This window comes from Saccostrea echinata, unplaced genomic scaffold (assembly GCF_033153115.1).
Source record: "Saccostrea echinata isolate AGI-Se365-2 ecotype Australia unplaced genomic scaffold, CSIRO_AGI_Sech_v1 ptg000014l, whole genome shotgun sequence".
Classification (NCBI taxonomy): domain Eukaryota; kingdom Metazoa; phylum Mollusca; class Bivalvia; order Ostreida; family Ostreidae; genus Saccostrea; species Saccostrea echinata.
Genome location: NW_026889763.1, coordinates 6,868,163 through 6,885,873, shown reverse-complemented (window position 1 = coordinate 6,885,873; position 17,711 = coordinate 6,868,163). Strand labels below are relative to the sequence as shown.

The window sequence follows — 17,711 nt, the reverse complement described above, 5'->3', positions numbered from 1 at the left end:
TTCTAAAGCTCACCTTGTAAGTTGAACATAGAGTTTTGACCAAAATTTAATTCCCAGAAATCTGACATAGGCAAGTATGTATGGTTTATTTCAATGTACTGAATGATGAGAATTTCAACAGATCCGTGATGTATGCCTGGTTAGAGACGACTCTGGAGGATTAGGACTTGGACTTAAGGGAGGTGCAGATTGTGGCCTACCCGTCTTCATATCAAAAATGCCCCCCCCCCCCAATCTTCCAGCTTCAAATTCTGGCAAACTACTGATTGGAGATGCTATTCTAAAGGTATACTTTAATTAGCTACAAGAAATTTATTATCAAAAGTAAAACCTTTTCTTTACAAATTTGATAACCAGGATTCCTGCATCTTGAGTGTGTAGTTACCAACTGAAAGTGCACAGGGACAATTGTTTTTGGTTTTCTGTCTTAAGTTATAAGTACATTGTTAAAATCTTTTAATCAAGCAGCACATGTTTTAGATAAATGAGATTGAATGTGATAAAATGGAACATGATGCAGTCATTGAGACACTGATATCTGCCGGACAAACTGTTCTTTTGACCGTCAGATACTTCAAACCAGCCGCTCTTTTCCTGAAAAGGGGTAAGTACAGCCGTTTATATTTTTTCTGAGCTAGCTCCTGTACCATAATATCTGCTATACAAAATGCAAAAATTTGTTATCTGTATTACTTTTGTGCAGTATGCTTGTTAACATTTGAAACTTATGTGTATGTAATTCCAGCCTTACCATATATACATGTAATTCAAACTTATCATAATGTTTCTTGATATTTTTATTGTACATGTTTTCATAATCAAATTTTTTTTTCCATTTTCATATTTAGAGTCACAAAGCAGTGCAAGCTCTCCAGGAGCAAGTATTTAACATACAGAACTTTTACTGTATGGAGAAGTTGTATGATTCTTTATGTTCAAGCTCTCTTGCATACTTGTATAAATCACGGTAATAACTCATGTATAAGTTATTTCTCCCTAAAATTAGCATTAATTATTTGCAAAAATTTCCTTGTTAACGAACTTTTTGAAAAAAAAATTGCATAAAATAATAGTTATGTTAAATTGTCATTTATATTGTAAGTTGAGAAGTCATCATCTTACCTATGATCTTTGTATTTAGAGTTCTCAGTCTCCGTCAATCCTTGAACTTGAGCGACAGTGGGTTGTCTACGTCACTATCCCCTTACTTTTTGCATACCTGTCCAGATTCATTCCTGGAACAGATAAACTCAGGTGTGATATGCATGAAGTACTATATCTGGATTATTGGGGTCACAGGTGCTTGACGTTTTTAACCTTTCTTTTCATAAATAAAAATTCCCCCATACTATAATAGTATGGGGGATTTTTTATTTATGAAAAGAAAGGTTAAAAAGGTCAAGCGCCTGTGATTGGGGTGTCTTGGATGAAAAGAATTCTGCATACAATACTGAAAAATTGTTACAAGATAGGAATGGAAAAAAAATATTTTGACTTGATTTCTGATACCAGCACTTGACACTATGTAACAAGAATATTAAAATAAAACACAACCTAAATTTGGTAGTTATTTTTATTAATTAATGGTTTTGATATGAATTCTGCAATGGTTGTATTTGACTGCACTCTGCAATATGTTGATTCTTTCAGAACTAATGCCTTTGAGGTGGTTGGTGTGAATTCTGCTTCAACGGGAGTTGTACAATGTGAAGACAGTAGATCATTGGCCGATTGGATAAGAGCAATAACCAATAATATTTCAGCATTGCTGACTCATATGGTATGGGGACATTGTATCAATGCTTTGTTGTAACAATAAAATTCTAATGCTCTGAGATGTATGAGAAAAGTTAGCATGTGTCTCAAGTTACAGTTCAGGTTTTCACTCTTTAAATAGCAAAGAGCCAATTGATGGGAAATATGAATTTAATATTCATTTCAGATAAAAATGAGCAATAGACTGTTGATCCCAGAAGATCAAGTAAGTTGTGCAAACATCAGTTACAAAATTGTAAGATCCATAAACTAACAAGACATAGATTAAAAAAAAAACTTATGATACATGAGATTGTCATCTATTTTTCATTCTGAGGTTGTTCACATGACATGGACTCAGGAAAGGGTCTCTCCCATGCGACACTTTCAAGCCTGGAACCAAAATTTCTCTGTCTCAAAGGCGCAGAAATCTGTTTGTTTGATGTTCCTCCAGTAAGATCTTTCAGTATATTTTTCAGAAGGAATTTAACACATCATTGCTAAGTTCTTACATGTACATAACACAAAGACACAGCTCTTTTGTAAAAGAGGTAAATTGAAACCTTTCCCTTACCAAACTGTTATGTTTGCTGCAGACCTGCAGCAAGTCTGCTGCAAGTTTGCAGCAAACAAAATTGTTCGCAGGAAGAAAATTTTCTTGTTCGCAGATGATTGCCGCTAGCTGCGATCTTGCAGCAAACATTGCAGCAATTGCTGCAAGCTTGCAGCAAATTCGCAGGAACTCAACATATTTGCAGGAACATTGCAAGAAACATAAATGCCAATCTGTTGTTCGCAGCAAGTTTGCAGGAAACATTCAACAAATTGAATGTTTGCAGGAAGTTCGCAAAAACAGTAAACAAGACAAATCAGCCAATGAAATGCAGACTGAACTGAGGTCAATACAGAATTCGCCATTTTGAAATGTTTGAATTGAAGTTGTAGATGTCTCAGTATTTTGTTAGGAATATATACCATTTTGAATGATTACAAAAGCATAATTATGGATGTAGGAGTACATTGGCATACAAACATCTAATTGGTAAGATCTGATTTTGTTTTATTTTAATACGAAACAATTATCTCTTGAAAAACTGGTGTACTTGCTAAATCTAAATCTACTTATGAATTTCAATCTTTATCTTAATATCACATTTGTATGTTTCTTTAATGTATTAAAGGTTCAAAACCAATTTTTATAAATGTTTATACGTTTTCAAATAAATTGGTATTAACTGTAAAATTTTAATTTGTGTGTACAGAGAGTTATGTGCAAGGGTTCTTAATTTTTTCTGTACATGTCTATTACATCTGTACATGTATATTACATTTGAATTAAGAATAGTATGGGAACCTTGTCTAGGAACAAAAAGAAAGACTGTCAACAATTCAGAAACTTGCATCATTTCAGACACATGTTTCTCTATAATTAACAGATTAAGGTCAGGACAAAGGCTTTCTGCGAACTTGTTGCTTGTATGTAGGAATGTGCTGAAAACAATAAATATATTGCTTGCTGCAAGTTAGCAGCAATGTTTGCCGCAAGCTTGCAGCAATGTTTGCCGCAAGCTTGAAGCAATGTTTGCTGCAAGCTTGCAGCAAGGTCTCCATATTTGGAAAACATAATGTTTGCTGCAGACTTGCAGCAAACCTCATTTGCATGGTAAAATGTTTGCTGCAAGCTTGCTGCATACCTGTCGCAAACTTGCTGCAAACACAGCTTTGTATAGGCTGTCATTGTTTCTTTAGCTTCATTGCCGCAAGCTTGCAGCAATGTCTGCAGCAGGTTTGCAGCAATGTTTGCTGCAGACTTGCAGCAAATGTTTGCAGGAAGGCAGTATTTTTGGTAAGGGTTGTATTATTTTTAGATGCAGACAAGAGACGGGTACGCTGTGACACTGTATTCACAGTGTATGAGTGCATGTTTAAAGTTCTCAAGGTATCAAAATATAAAAAAAAATTTCTTTTGTTAAAAAAAAAAATAGAGATGCTTTTGTGCTTGCTGTAAAACATCCTCACAAAGTCAGTGGTCCTGAGTCAACACATTGCCGTTGGACGGCAACGTGTTGACTCAGGACCCCTGATGTTGTGAGGATGGCTGTATAATGAGTGTATACTTTTACATACATGTACCATGAATTCTTTTATAAAATGGATTTGTTTGAGGCTAAAGTACCACAGGCACTTGTTTCGTATACGGGGCACCCCCTACTTATGGTAAAAATAAGTAGGGGATGCCCCTTATACGAAACAAGTGCCTGTTTAAAGTACAGTCAGTCCTGTTATCTTGAAACCAATGGGGCCAAGAAATATTGAAAGATATCTGATAATTTAAGATATGTAAAGATTAAGTAGTTGGGACTTCCAACTCACCTCGACATATCCATTGAACTGGAGATAAAATGCTTCTGTGTTCAAGATACTGAAGTTCAATGGTACATGTATGTGTGAATGAGATTCTTTTTATAGCTGTATTTACATAAAAATGTATCTTATGTCATTTGTCAGGATGTTGAACTTTTGGATGATCGCCAGCATTGTTGCACCATACACTGTGGGACAGGTGAAAAATTTTACCTGAGCACAGAGAGTCGCTCTGATCTCCTCCATCTGGAGAAAGCCTGGTACAAAACTTACCACACCAGCATAACAAGCATAAAGGTAAACACAACCACACCAGTATAACAAGCATAAAGGTAAACATAACCACACAAGTATAACTATAGCAGCTAAACACAACCACACCAGTATAACTTGCAGTAACTCACAACCACACCAATATAACAAGCATAAAGGTAAACACAACCACACCAGTATAACAAGCATAAAGGTAAACATAACCACACAAGTATAACTATAGCAGCTAAACATAACCACACCAGTATAACTAGCAGCTAAACACAACCACACCAGTAAAACTATCATAAAGGTAAACACAACCACACCAGTATAACTATAGCAGCTAAACACAACCACACCAGTATAACTGGAAGCTAAATACAACCACACCAGTATAACAAGCATAAAGGTAAACACAACCACACAAGTATAACTAGCATAAAGGTAACACTACCACACCAGTATAACTATAGCAGCTAAACACAACCACACCAGTATAACTTGCAGTAACTCACAACCACACCAATATAACAAGCATAAAGGTAAACACAACCACACCAGTATAACTAGCATAAAGGTAACACTACCACGCCGGTATAACTATAGCAGCTAAACACAACCACACCAGTATAACTAGCAGTAACTCACAACCACACCAGTGGCCCTTTTCACAAAACATCTTACAACTAAGATAAAAATTTGACAACTCTGTAATTTTTTGTTTAATGAATATATTGATTTTTTTCCTTTATATTTTTACAAAGTAATCTGATGTAATAAAAATAAAAGACTTTTATATGTCCTACTACAGCTTAGATGTTTTTTGCAGAATGGGAAAATTTTTTTCCTAGTCGTAAGATATTTTGTGAAAAGGGTCACAGTATAACAAGCATAAAGGTAAACACAACCACACCTGTATGGCAAGCATAAAGGTAAACACAACCACACCAGTATATCTAGCATAAAGGTAAACACAACCCAACAGTATAACAAGCATAATGGGAAACACAACACATCAGTATAATTAGTATAAAGGTAAACACAACCACACCAGTATAACAAGCATAAAGGTAAACACAACCACACCAGTATAACTAGCAGCCTAAACGCAACCACACCAGTATAACTAGCAGCTAAACACAACCACACCAGTATAACTAGCATAAAGGTAAACACAACCACACAAGTATAACTAGCAGCTAAATACAACCACACCAGTATAACAAGCATAAAGGTAAACACAACCACACTCAGTATAACTAGCATAAAGGTAAATACAACTACACCAGTATAACAAGCTTAAAGATAAACACAACCATGCCAGTATAAAGATAAAACAATCAAACAGATATACAGCTAAACACAACCACATCAGTATAACTAGCATAAAGGTTAATACAACCACACCAGTGTAACAAGCATAAAGGTAAACACAACCATGCCAGTATAAAGATAAAACAATCACACAAATATACAGCTAAACACAATCACACCAGTATAACTAGCATAAAGGTAAACACAACCACACCAGTATAACTAGCATAAAGGTAATACAACCACACCAGTATAACCAGCATAGAGGTAAACACAGCCACATCAGTATAACTAGCAGCTAAACACAACCACATTAGTATAACTAGCAGCTCAACACAACCACACCAGTGTAACTAGGAGCTAAACACAACCACACCAGTATAACTAGCAGATAAAGCTAAACACAACCACTGTAATCACATCAGAATTACACAGACAGCTGAAAAGTTAAGCAAGCAATACCTGTATAACCAGCATAAAAGAATATTTAATTGATGAAAATAAAATAAATGGTAATGTTGCTTTTCTTTTACAGAGATTTTCTTATAACATGTGAATGTGTCATTGTAGAGTAAAACCTTTGGTTGCACCTGGAGGGGACAGCTTTCTGGATTAACCCTAGATCTGGAGTCTGCATTTTCTCTGTATGACAACACTTTAAAGGTATAGAGAGAAAGGGGGAAAACTTATCAAACATTTATAATTGTAACTTGCTTTTTTCATTTTCTTCATAGTGACATGTCAAGCAAAAATAATATATGTGTATATTTTTTACATAGAGCTACATGTGGACTTATAAATTCTCCCAACTCAAAGGCTTCTCTGATGACAACAGATCCAAACTGAGGCTCCACTTCCATAGTGCAGAGAATTCCAACAATGTGGAAACCAGGGTAAGGAAAAATAAGATTACGACAATGTTCAATCATTGATTTTATTGTACTTAATCAGTTTTAAAGTTCAAATATTTTTCCCAAAGTTTTAAAAGTAGATGATTGTACAGTAAAACATGCTTAGAACAAACAGCCAGTGATGGACAATTTTGCTTCGTTATAAGCATAATTCGTTATATCCATTAAGTTCATAATACATTTGAAAGCCACACGGAATAAAAATCACTTCACTTTAAGCATCAATTCAATATAAATGTGTTTTACTCTTTTTTTGGACTTCTACTGCATGTTTATAAGAGTAAAGAGCTGGAAACACTTATTATACCCTGTGTACTTTTGTAAGGCACAAGTTTTCAATTTTGACAGAGATATAATCTTTTGGGAACTATAGCCAAAAGGGAGGTTTTGACTAACACAAACCCCTACAGAAACTGAATAGATCAAAGCATCATATTACGTTAAATGTCTGGTTTGGATTGTGTTTGTAGGAGATCCAGTGCTCCAGCCTTCACACTCTGCTTTACTACATCCATTTCATATTATGTTAAATGTCTGGACTGTGTTTGTAGGAGATCCAGTGTTCCAGCCTTCACACTCTGCTTTACTGCATCCATGCCTTTCTGTCTGCTAAGCTGGCATCAGTAGATCCCTTGTTTCTAGGGAGCCATTAAATCAGAAGAGACATCGACAAAGAACCGCAAATTGTTTACGCAGCTATTTTGCTCTTTTTCATTTACAAATTACGGAACTGTAATATTTTTCTGAGGATCATCTACATTGTAGTTACTTTTAAGTAGAGGAGTTTGTTTCGTTGCAGTTCTCTGTTTCATGTGACTGTATAATGCCAGAAATTAAGTCCCCTTTCAAAAAATCTCACATGCCACAGTAACTGCTTGTTATCAAATCATGTAGTAGTTTAGTTTGAAATGACATTTGTCATATTTATTAAAACATGTATATGTATTTTCTTAATTCTGTAGTAACAACTTTAACTTTCATGTAACGGTGAAATGACTGTATTAATATTTTATATAAATTATATTTTACAATTTTTACATTTGTATATTTTATTTTATCTAAGATTTTGTATTTAGCTGGAAAAGTGCAACAATACATATTCTATTCTAATACATTAATTTACTTAATGGCCAGTTGCAGCTTCCATTCCTTTTTTAGTATATTTTTTTTCCAGATGTGTTCATTTTTAATGAGATTAACTTCAAACTCATTTTTTTTGTTTTGTTAATTTTTACTGAGAGTCTTACACTGGATTGTTTGTCTTGCTGTACAATGTTTTAAACCTGATGTCATAGATAGAAAAATCAGACTTCATGGCATTTTTCTAGGTTGATTTCAAGAGAAATACATTGCATACTATTACACCAAACTTACAATGTACCAGTACATGTATATGCTATATCATACCTAAAATATAGCACGTTCATTAGTCAACAATAGATACATACCTATACAAGATGAGAGGTGGTCAATTTAAGGCACCAAAATGTAGACTGTGTAATTCATATTGTATAGTCAATCAAGAGTGTGCATTTTATTCCAATGGTTTTATTACCGAGTTTGCCATAATGCTAGTTTTTCCAAACTTTATTTCTTCAATTAATATTCTATTTGCCATTTTGCTAAGTTTTTTTTTCAAAGGTTCATTAATATTATTGTGTTTGCCATAATGCTAGTTTCTTCAAAGGTTGTTATGTTTTGTGTCTTTATCCCATTGGTGCTATGTCTTGTGTTATTGAGTGGTTGCTAACAGTGATAATCTTGGAGTATTTTATTTTCGTGGATATCAATCATTTGTGTTGTATTGTTTTCCAAATCAAGTTTTAATCTTCAGTGGAATTTCCCTCTGAGTACTGTAGTTCCATATAACTCTCTCATGCAATGAAGATAGCTGTAGTACATAATATAACAACTGTTATAGCTGTGGACTTCGAGATACATATGTACAACATTAATTTTGTTATTTTTGTACATGTATGTCAGTAAATACATGTGGCTGTCTATATTGTAGATATAAATACTGGTTTAGGTTACTTGGGTCAAAAGATCACCATGAAGAAAAAAACCCAAAATATCAAAGGTATGAAAATTTATTTATTGCTATATAATATGTATTGATGTAGTTACCCTTGTAATGGCCATAGGTAATTGAAGAAGTTGCTTCAGCATCTGTAGTGTTAGTAGAATGGTAGAGAGCATGCTTTGTTGAGTTTTACATCGTCTTCCTACCATTTTGCTATTGTTACTGCTGTTATAGTGGATAGTTATATTGTTACCAATGATGACAAATCTTTGATCTGCCCCTTGCACTGTTTGTTAGATTGGCCAGATCAAAATTTTATGCTATATCTTATGCACAATCACTGAAATGGTATAGAGTTTGTATAACTGTTTTGATTACTGGTGTAAATGTGTGTAATCTTTCATATTGTAGGAATGTGTTGAATTGTTTAATCAGTATCTGTACTTAATGTTCATCAATTACAATTTCACTAATCTGATTTGTGGCAAATCTTTGTTAGATTTTTAACTAGTTTTGGTAATGTCTGTTATATTTGTACATGTAATGGTTTAGGCAATCACCATGTTCAAGAATCTGAAATGATTGTTGCATCAGGTAAATTTTGCTGATGTTGAATAATGCTCTAAAAGGATGCAAAATACAAAATGTTATTAATACATCTTTTGCTTTGTTTAAAACATGATATCCTGTAATTAGAATTAATATTGATGCAAAAAGGCTGCATAATAAATGCATTTTGAAAGAAAAAAAACTTTATCTACCTGCATAATGGCTGTGTGTCATGGTTATTATTATACAAGTAGTGCTTTTTATGGAATTTAGAATCTGTTGATATCATTTTTATGTTTTGTTTATGATTACTTCAGTGCAATAAAAGTCTTGAATCATCTGAACTTCTTTTTATTATATGTATGTGAACAGAGTTATGATGAGAAAGGTAATTTGTTAACACCTCCAACTGAAAACCATGTACATGTGTTACAATATATGTTATTGGTCATGGTTCAATGATGACATAATTATGAAATATAAATACAGACAAACCTTGTTATCTCGGACTCCAGGGGACAGAGAAAAAAATATGAGATATCCAAGGTTTCAAGATATGGAGGTAAAAATACATAATTTATATAGAAAAAGTGGTTGGGACTTCGAACTCCGACTTACCCATGGTATTTGGGATATCAGTGTTTGAGATACCTAGGTTTAACTGTATAAAATAACTTTTTGCTATCAATTAATATTATTTATGGTTCAAATTTAAGTGTATTCAAATTAACTTGCAAAATTGATCTTCTCGTAATACTTGACAATATTCACTTCAAATAACCAAAAATTGAAAAAATAAATAAATGAAGATACCGATTTGGAAAATATTTATGATTATGGCAAAATGATTATGACAAAGAACTGTACCAAAAAAGTAATTCAATTTGTCAGGTTTCAATGTTTGCTTTTATTGGGATTTTTTCCAGTGTCAAAATACAAATATCATAATAACGTATGGTTAATCCGGAAATAAAATGCCCGATCGACCATCACAGTAGATACCTATAACAAGTAAACAAAAACAAGACTATCTATTTATAGCTGTGACCAGAGACACAAATAACAAGCTTTCATTCTCTGCTGTGAGTTGGTAAAGAGACTTGGAAAACCAGATGGAACAAGGAAATTTTTATGAATAGGTAACAACTTCCCTTACTCAGACGAAGCAGCGTTTTTATTTTTATCGGAAAATTAATGTTCCTGTTGTGCAACAACCATGACTACAGTACTCAGTGGTCATGTAACGAGACCAATATCAGTACGTACACTTAAAAGTAAATATATATAAACTTCAAATTCTTGTTAACATTCATGTATCTTTACTCGATAAAGGCTGGCCATGAAGCAATGACAACATTTGTTTATGTAAGGGGGTGATACACTCTCAAATGCACAGAAAACCACGGGATTTGCATGTATTACCACAAATCTGATAAGTAGGGTGAGTTAACCATGCATCGGACACATACCTTGCTTCGGACAACTTTCAGCAATAAACTTTCAATGAACCCGAGTCTCCCCGTGTTTTTACTTGTTTCTGTCTTAAAGGTAAAGATATAAACTTTTTAATGATGCCGATTTTTATTTCCATGTTGTGATAAAAATACCACAAGAATGGCCTTGAAATTACGTCATATTTTGCATCATTAAAGGGGAGTAACCAGAATTTTACGATTTTGCAATTTTTAGAGTTGTCGCTCTTTTAAATAGACTTCAACGGAACGAGTCGAACCTAGGTAAAATTTATCAATGATTGATAATTTTACAGAAATTTTTCAAAAATTTTACTTCAATGTTTGTAAAATAATTTTTAGAGTTGTCTTTTACTAGTATGTTTATTTCACCGTACATCGGACACAAATTAACCATGCATCGGACACTTTCCGATGCATAGGTAATCACTTCCATTTTCATGTAAAACCCAAATGACAGCTGTTTTTTACGGAAATAGAAAATAGAAACTCTAAATTTTCAGTGAAAATACAGATAATTGATATATGACGACTAGAAGTGGACTCAATTTATTTCTTTAAACTAGATGATTTTAACCCACGAGACAAAGGCGTGAGTTGCCATATTACTAGCATTGTAAAGCCTTTCTAAGGCGATGTGATGCAACTAAAATCTCTTCATATTTGTGGATCGAAATAGTCATTCAAATTTAATTAGAAGTTTAATTTTTTAATAAAAGATAAAAATGTTTCGATATCAGTAATTTTAAAGCACCGAGATCAAGGTATGATATTTTTCTGGTATAAATATCGTATGTCCGATGCATGGTGAATATTGTCCGATCCATGGTGAATTCTGACTTATTTCGAAAAAAATCGGTTTTTAATGATATTTTCTCAATAAATAGGTCACGAATGTGTCAAAAATTTATAATTTAACCACGTACTACATGTTAAGTTCCATTTTGATAATATTCGGTCGGTAGCGATATCGCTAGAACTTGTTGAAGTGCAAGGGTGTCCGATGCATGGTGAATTCACCCTATACCATATTATACAATAAATATCTGGAGTCATGCACAAAACTTACAAAATGTACATTTTTAAAAATTATGAATGATTTTCTTTATCCCCCCCCCCCCCCCCCGCAAACAAAGTTTTGGGGTATGTAGGAATCACCTAGTCCGTCTCTCCGTCCGTCTGTCTAGCTGGCCATCTAGCTGTCTGTCTGCAAACGTGTCTGGTCTATATCTTTCTTACGGAGGAACATTAGAATCTACTACAAGAGATTGTTCATAACCTGAGGGTGTGTTATGACCTTGACATAAGGTCATTTGGGCAAGTTCAAGGTCACTGAAAGATCTAGAAAAAGTTCATAATTCATGTCTGGTCCATACTTGGTGACTTCTCATTTTACACAAAGATTGCTTATGACCTGAGGGTGTGACATGATCTTGACCTAAGGTCATTTGTGCAAGTTCAATGTCACTGACAGAAAAGTTCGTAATTCGTGTCTGGTCCATATCTTTCTTATGGAGAATTATGTTGGGATGTTGGGAGTTTCCACTTCACACAAAGATTGCTTATGACCTAAGAGTGTGTCGATCATGATCTTGACCTATAGTCACTGTAGAAAAATGGATAAATAATGCATCCACACTTTCCAATAGAGAAATACTTGAAAAATTGTAAATTTTTTTTTAAATATAATAAAAACAACATTACTATTAGTATATTCAATTTGATGTTTTTTTAGGCTGTGCCTTAGTTTCCCTCATTAAAAAAATATAATGAGCAATTGCCGGCCACTCTAAATGTTTAAACGAATTGTGAACACCTCTTAGTCAGATCCATCAAATACTAGTATTAGTGACTTGGCACCTCTGAAAATCCCAGTGGGGGTATTTGTCCATTTTAAACAGTTCTAGTTTATTTTTTCCATAATGGTAATAAATGGATATCTTCCAATTTTAAACTTTATAGTCATGTTATATGTATAGGAATCTAAATGATGTCAGGCGCTGAAGAAATTAAGGTAGATAAAGACACTGCAAATCCATCAAAGGCCTGGGAGAGAATCAGAATCCAGCAGCAGCACACCAGATGTCCCCACCCAGACCCCATCATCCCTGTCACACCTGACAAGATTCGATTTGTCTGTATATCTGACACCCATGGGAAGATTGAGAGGTCAGGCTTATGTATGCCTCCCGGAGATGTGCTTCTTCATGCTGGGGACTTTACAATGAGAGGACAGCTAACAGAAATTGAGAAATTTAACTCATACTTAGGTATTTAAAAACAGTGAATAATGTCTAATTCAGATGTTGTGTAATCCAAAATCTTGCCTATTATGATGAAATCTTTATGTCCCTATGGGTATATTCAGTAGTACATGTACAAAAATCTTGTCTAATCCAGAATGTTGTCTTATCTAGCCAATTTCTTTAGAACCGTGTATTGTCCGGAGTAAAGTTTTACAGTCACTGTACATGTATCATCTTGGGCAAAAAAGACAGATAACTTTGTTTCCAAAACCACATGAACCATATAAATATTTTTTTAGTAGAACTACTAGACAAATTTAATCTTAATTTAGGGAAAGACTTCTAATTTCATAAAATTGTAATTAATATTAATCCAGTTTAAAGTTTTCTTTTATTGTAAAGATGATGATTTTACAAATATAAAAAATGCATTTAAGTACATTTAAAAATGCAGTGAAATTTGTCTAATCTGGACACCAACAGTTCCATAGAAATTGGCTGTTTTAGAAAATATTTGATAAGACAACATTAAACAATTTACTGAAAAGGAACTTTTAGCTTACTTATAAGTATAGTCTTTACTTTGGAGTATACGACATCCGGATTAGACAATTTTTACCGTAATTACAATTATTTAATATTCATTTTAATGTTACCTGTGAAATTATTAATTTCATTATAATTATATAAACAGGTTTTCTGCCATACAAGGTAAAGGTTCTCATTGCTGGAAACCATGATTTAACCTTGGATGAGGAACTCAGTGATTCAACTTTGCGATCTTTTGGACTTCAGCATTCTGAGATTGAGTCATACCTTAAATCCAGGGGACTTAAATCTGTCAAGGAAATGTTAACAAATGCAGTGTATCTCCTAGATTCCTCAGTCAGTATATGTGGGATCAAGCTTTATGGTTCACCTTGGTAAGTCTTCAAGTAATTTTTTTTCATCATATACATCTATAATTGATTTATTTATTTTCTTTTATTGCAAAACTAAATACTAGGTATACTTATACTAAGTCTTTCTGAATATATAAGCTATAATGAGTTCAAATTAAAATGTGAAGAATTTTATACAGTCAGCAAGCACACATTCAATTTTTGTGTTAATTGCTAGCTACAGATCTGCAGCTCACTGGTCTGAAAAAAAATTGGGATGGACGACCAGAGAGCTACAGTACGTGCCACCCATTGAAAAAAGTGTATATTTATTGTGCACAAAAAAGTGTGATTTAACCTTGGATGAGGAACTCGGTGATTCAACTTTGCAATCTTTTGGACTTCAGCATTCTGAGATTGAGTCATACCTTAAATCCAGGGGACTTAAATCTGTCAAGGAAATGTTAACAAATGCAGTGTATCTCCGAGATTTTGAGATATATATGGAGAAATAAATTGAGAAACAGCACACTTTTTTGTGCACAATAAATATACACTTTTTTCAATGGGTGGCACGTACTGTAGCTCTCTGGTCGTCCATTCCAATTTTTTTCAGACCAGCGAGCTACAGATCTGCAGCTAGTTAATTGCTAGCTTACATGTACATCCCAGATTGACAAAAAAAAAAAAGAAATTCGTTGCAGGCAACCTATTTTTTGTAACTGGGGTTTCAATGTGAAAAGAGGGGAAGAACTATTAGAGAAATGGCAGAAAATTCCAACTGACACTGATATCCTCATAACACATGGACCCCCAGTTGGTAAGAGCCCTTTATAATTGTCTCTGTATATAAGTCCATGATTTTTAGTTGAAAAAATGTAAAAGCTGTCCTCTTGAAGTGCTATATTTGTGCTTGCTGATTGTGTAGAATTCCCTTCTGCCCGTATTAATACTAATTTTTTTCATAAACAAAATGCTTCATATAATACCTGTATTAAATATGTACAGTACTGATAAAAACATATTTTCTCTGATCAATGTTTAAATATCAGAAAGTAGACAGCACTTTGACTGGGTGATGAGTCAGTTACAATATATACATGCAAGCATACAAACAAAATTTCAACATAAGAAATTGATTCAGAGGTAGATGTTTTATTTTTTTTTGGGGGGGGGGATTGAAAATTTTCCTCAAGGTTCAATACATGCTTAGCAAAGATTTAATTTTAGCAACCAACACTTAAAGTTACCAAATGGGTTTGAACACAAATTGCTTTATTATGCACATTTTATATCACTTTTCAAAAGAAAAAAAACAAACTTGTAGGTCACCAAAGCACTTCAAGAGAATGGCTTTTCAGTGGCGTAGGGGACAAGAATTAAAGAAATGTTGGGACAAAATTCCAGAAGATACTGATATTTTAGTGTCTCATACCCCTCCTTGTGGTAAGATACTGACTGAATATACAGAATGTGAAGTGAATGAAAACTTTTTTAGCTGGCCTTCAGTCAAATTGACAGGATATGCTACCCCCTAAAGCTGCATTTATTATAATAGAATGGCATCCTCAAAAATATTGAAACATATTTTTTATATAGTATGTATATTAGCTACACATTTTTGTCTAATTGCATATAGGTAAACTGTATCATGTGCTACACATTATAAATATTGTACATGTACACACATTGTACATGTATTTTCTTATCCTGTGGTATGGATATTTACTGACCTATCTGGACTCCATGATTAAATGATATGTAATATTACTAACAGGACATGGGGATCTGACTGGTGGAAACAATAATGTAGGCTGTGTAGAACTCCTTAACACAGTACAGAAAAGAGTCAAACCAAAGTACCATGTGTTTGGACACATTCATGAAAGTAAGAGATTCTAGTAGTGTGGATTGGAACAGAATTTCTTTCTTTGCTGAATAATGATACTTTATTATAATATGTCTTCATTCTGAAGTGTAACATTTTTTTTGTTCTGATTGATTAACTGGCTGCTAGAGGTCGCCATCTACATTGTACAGTTCTTACTGACCTGTTATTCTGTCTTTATATCCAGGAAAATGAGATGGTTTTAGAGACTTTATATCATACAAATAACCCTTGTACACTCATGAGAAAATAGCTTGCTTGTTTTAAACAAATTTGCATATACATGTATATCAAATGCAGGCAGCTGTATACAATGACATGTTGAACTTTTTGTAGGTTATGGGGTGACCTCAGATGGGTTCACGACCTTTATCAATGCTTCGACCTGTACTAGAAGATACAAACCCACCAACTCACCTATTATGTTTGACTTTGACATTCCAGAGGGGCATAGTAAAGAAGAACTTCTACACATGGAGAAAAATTCCTGATACTGATTGATTTCTTACATAGTTTTTTTTATTTTTTGTCCACAACTACATCTTTATTGAACACATGCATATACCGGTATATACATGTGCAATTTAGTCAGGGATTGAAAATCATTTTTTCCAGGAACTCAAATTGATGAAAAATGTTAACATAAACATTTTTTTTCTGCTATGATCATTAACAAGAAAAGTATTGCATGGAAGTTCTTCAAATTTTCAAAAATTAATTTTTTTAATATGTTTTTTAAATATTTTTTGTACTTCTAAATTTTATATTTACTCAGTAAGTCCACCATAATGTTATGAGATATATATATTCATTTTTATCCATATATTTAGAAAATGTTAGTAAAATACTCAGTCAAGAAAGCTGTCCATCTAAAGGAGGAAATATAAATGTTGCACAACATACATTTGTACTTATATACATATAATTGTTTCTTTCAAAATCAGTTCTACATTATTGGTATTTCTTTTACTTCCTCTTTTAAATTTTTAACTGTACTGTGTTCGCTATAAGTGTGTTTTACTGTATTGATTTTACTTTATTTCATTAGATTGATATTGGCTGGATTTTATGTATACTTTTTTATGAAACAATGACTCCACATCTAATCATACCCTAAAATAACATTAAGTCATGCTGTTCTGCATTATACATGTAATTGAAATGCTGACAGGGAACCACTATAGGCAATCTGCAGGGGGATTTTCAGTACTTTGGTAAAATAATTTCAGTAGAGAAACCAATCCGTTTAAAAATCAACTTTGTAGTAAATCCAGGGGTAGAAATTGTTTAAACAGTTGGTGAATCTTCAGGGAGGGGGTTACTTGAAATCTCTACAAAGGGAAATTTTCAAGGCAGTGGTTTTCTGTGACTAGTGAAAAGACTTTTCTTAAATGATATCTGTGATATTAAATGAATACAATATTTATGTATAATAATCTCTGTCCATGATTGATTAATTAATATTAATATTATACAAAGTTTATTAAAAGCTTTAATCTCAATCTATTTCTGAGTTTTATTTTTGCCAGTACATGTCAACAAATTCAAGAATTTTGTTCACTGATTTACTGAATTTACTGACCAATTATACACTGAAGGTTTCCTTCAGTAGGGTTGTCTTCCTCCTTCTCTGTTGATTCTCGTTTGTTAACATTCTTGCCAACAAGAAATGTTTAATATGAAAGGGATGTTTATGAAATGGTAAGATAACAAACAGTGACCATGCTCAAAAGTCCATTTAAATAATGCTACATGTAACTGTGCACAGAGCCAACATGAAGAAGGGAGCAGGTGCCCTGGAGGAGTAAGCATCCCCTGTCAACCAGTGCCGTTTGCCTCTTGTCATGCCAGTCGTCATGCCAGGGTAAATGGAAAGATCCATAGACGTAATGGCCAAACAATTTGTATGAAAGACGTAAGTCAACATTCTACATAATAGATTCTTGTATTTGGAAACAAGGCCATGGTATAGACCATAGAATTTGTGAAATGTTGATTCTAAAAAAGTTTGTTGATGTCCTTCTATCATCAACTATAATTTGTCAATAGCCTG

At 33.5% G+C, this 17,711-nt stretch overlaps 2 protein-coding genes across 4 annotated transcripts; both read left to right on the top strand.

The window, feature by feature from the left end:
- The first annotated feature begins 504 nt into the window (after positions 1–504).
- On the top strand, positions 505–7,252 carry LOC133187042 (gamma-1-syntrophin-like). The gene is made up of 12 exons (XM_061322413.1): positions 505–604; positions 746–762; positions 1,142–1,254; positions 1,651–1,780; positions 1,943–1,981; positions 2,093–2,208; positions 2,555–2,653; positions 3,505–3,601; positions 4,264–4,416; positions 6,259–6,351; positions 6,468–6,581; positions 7,151–7,252. The coding sequence occupies exons 1-12, from the start codon at positions 505–507 to the stop codon at positions 7,250–7,252; spliced, it is 1,173 nt and encodes a 390-aa protein (XP_061178397.1).
- Positions 7,253–10,227: 2,975 nt separating this feature from the next.
- On the top strand, positions 10,228–17,160 carry LOC133186692 (metallophosphoesterase MPPED2-like). Of its 3 annotated transcripts, none has more exons than XM_061321946.1 (6): positions 10,228–10,310; positions 12,623–12,913; positions 13,584–13,812; positions 15,098–15,216; positions 15,548–15,658; positions 15,995–17,160. In XM_061321946.1, exons 2-6 carry the CDS (start codon positions 12,631–12,633, stop codon positions 16,147–16,149), a joined length of 897 nt encoding a protein of 298 aa, XP_061177930.1. In that variant the 5' UTR covers positions 10,228–10,310; positions 12,623–12,630; the 3' UTR covers positions 16,150–17,160. The 3 variants fall into 3 exon arrangements, with proteins under 3 accessions (XP_061177930.1, XP_061177932.1, XP_061177931.1); XM_061321948.1 differs by lacking the exon at positions 15,098–15,216 and adding an exon at positions 14,475–14,590; XM_061321947.1 differs by lacking the exon at positions 10,228–10,310 and adding an exon at positions 10,322–10,429.
- The last annotated feature ends 551 nt before the right edge of the window (positions 17,161–17,711 follow it).

What these genes read in the sequence shown, in the direction of transcription:
- LOC133187042 (XM_061322413.1), top strand. Translation starts at nt 505, where the DNA reads ATGGAACATGATGCAGTCATTGAGACACTGATATCTGCCGGACAAACT. An exon ending in TGTTGATCCCAGAAGATCAA is followed by an intron (nt 1,982 to 2,092) that starts GTAAGTTGTGCA and finishes TTTCATTCTGAG; the next exon opens with GTTGTTCACATGACATGGAC. An exon ending in CCAACAATGTGGAAACCAGG is followed by an intron (nt 6,582 to 7,150) that starts GTAAGGAAAAAT and finishes CTGTGTTTGTAG; the next exon opens with GAGATCCAGTGTTCCAGCCT.
- LOC133186692 (XM_061321946.1), top strand. Translation starts at nt 12,631, where the DNA reads ATGATGTCAGGCGCTGAAGAAATTAAGGTAGATAAAGACACTGCAAAT. An exon ending in GAAATTTAACTCATACTTAG is followed by an intron (nt 12,914 to 13,583) that starts GTATTTAAAAAC and finishes TTATATAAACAG; the next exon opens with GTTTTCTGCCATACAAGGTA. An exon ending in AAGCTTTATGGTTCACCTTG is followed by an intron (nt 13,813 to 15,097) that starts GTAAGTCTTCAA and finishes ACAAACTTGTAG; the next exon opens with GTCACCAAAGCACTTCAAGA.